Source organism: Chondrus crispus, genomic scaffold, assembly GCF_000350225.1.
Source record: "Chondrus crispus Stackhouse genomic scaffold, scaffold_82, whole genome shotgun sequence".
Lineage (NCBI taxonomy): Eukaryota > Rhodophyta > Florideophyceae > Gigartinales > Gigartinaceae > Chondrus > Chondrus crispus.
This window is the reverse complement of record NW_005178745.1, coordinates 325723-327510: the sequence shown is the minus strand read 5'-3', so window position 1 is coordinate 327510 and position 1788 is coordinate 325723. Positions and strand designations below refer to the sequence as shown.

The 1788-nt window shown below is 53.4% G+C and overlaps 1 protein-coding gene across 1 annotated transcript; it reads right to left on the bottom strand.

The window, feature by feature from the left end:
• Positions 1-765: 765 nt before the first annotated feature.
• On the bottom strand, positions 766-921 carry CHC_T00007743001 (hypothetical protein). Its single transcript, XM_005711440.1, has one exon. The coding sequence runs from the start codon at positions 919-921 to the stop codon at positions 766-768; it is 156 nt and encodes a 51-aa protein (XP_005711497.1).
• Between the last annotated feature and the right edge of the window lie 867 nt (positions 922-1788).

Genomic DNA, 1788 nt, shown 5'->3' with positions numbered 1-1788 from the left:
CGACTGTCTCCGCCGTTTTGTCAGGAAAACATCCCTCACGAACCATCTCAAGGCTCATCAAAATCTTCGCTCTCGTTCCATTTATCGCACAAAGCGAGCCCGTCTTCGAGCCGCCGCAGCTAGGCAAGCTGCTGCTGCCGCGGCTTCCGCTGCTACGACTTCTGCCGCTGCGACCGCCCTGTCTGAGACAGATCCCGCGGCGACATCCAATTATGCCCTTGACGCAGCCGCTTTGCCAATTCCGGAACAACGTCTCACCTCCCACCTTCAAGACCACCGTTTGCATTTACCCCGCCCTCACAATCATGCAACAAGTGGTACGGCATCTGCCCCCTTACCCACTCCCCAGCAACAACTTTCCCGCCGCACGGACTCTTCCCCGATATCCGCCGTAAGCGCCCCTTCCTCGCCGGCTGCCCGACAGCCATCCGCCGTCCTTGTTCCATCTACGCACTCCCAGAATGTACATGAGTCTGCACCTACCTCCCTGGTTTCGCCCAACTCCTTCTCTACATACCCGCTAGATGTCTCTGCCTCCGAATCGGCGCTCATGTTCTCCAAGGCATTTGATCTTCCGGTAGCCGCTACCCCCACGTGGGGGGTTCCCCAGCAGCAACAGCAAGACCCTTCAGCACCAGTCACATTCAATCCTGCTATGCTGCCTTTTGTGCACCCACCTCGCCATCTGGATGACCCAGTGGCTCATCTCAAACCGGATCATTATCAATCCCAATCGCAAACCGAGCAGGCACTGCCAGTCGTCAGTCAGGCCGAAACGGGCCCTACTGCGGCAACGGCAGCTGCGGCTTCGGATCTACTAGGCCCGCAGGCAGATATTTTTTCCGAGCCCATCGAGACGCTGCACCCGTACGAGTTTCTTGGAGACTTTGGGTCGTACCAGTAGGTTAGCTTCTGCTTCATCACCAGGCACGGCTCATAGATTGTGGGCATGACTTGGAGGTGAGATTTGATTATGATAAGGACATGGGTACTAATATGAACAAATCCGTACAATCATGTGGCCTAGTCGATCTCTCCGACCGACAACGATCCTGCAGACAAATCTCACACGGCAATGCGCACACGCGCACAGACGCACTCTGAAAGGGGCATGTACATAACCTTAACATCAACACAGACGTACATAAATATCATCTGATCATCTGAACACTCATTCCTTGACATTTCTTCACAATAAAGAAAGGCTCGATAAACGACGAACGACCAAAAAGCACGAACAGAACGAAAGGGAAATGCGTGCCTAACGCCAACTTGTTCAACACTACTCTTTCAACAAACATGGCTTTCGACCAGTACCCTTTGGCTATCACCCTCCATCAACCCCTCATCAGACGCACGCCTAGCAATTTTGTTTGCAACGCCAAAGAATATGTAGTCCGCATGCCCACTTGCAACTGCTTGTTGAACGGATCAAATCCTGCCTTTCGCAATCGCCTGAGATAGATGGCAGCCATATGCAATGGCCAGAATGCTGGCCTTGCTTTGGGGTCTACGCCGGACAACTGCTTTCGAGCCTCAGATAGGTGTACGTCTGCTGCGGATGCGACTGTGCGAAAAAGGTGGCATGCGTTCTCACCACCGCTCAATAATTCGTTTTGCGAAACTCCGCTTTCACGGACCAAATCTCGAGGCATGTAGGAAAGTCGAGAGGAAGCATGGGCTGCTGTGCCGCGCAACAAAATAGCAAGACCAATTGCTTTGCCAGCCTCTGATGAGACAGACCTCAATAACGGTTCGTCACTGCCAGATCTGGAAAGCGCTGCAGCA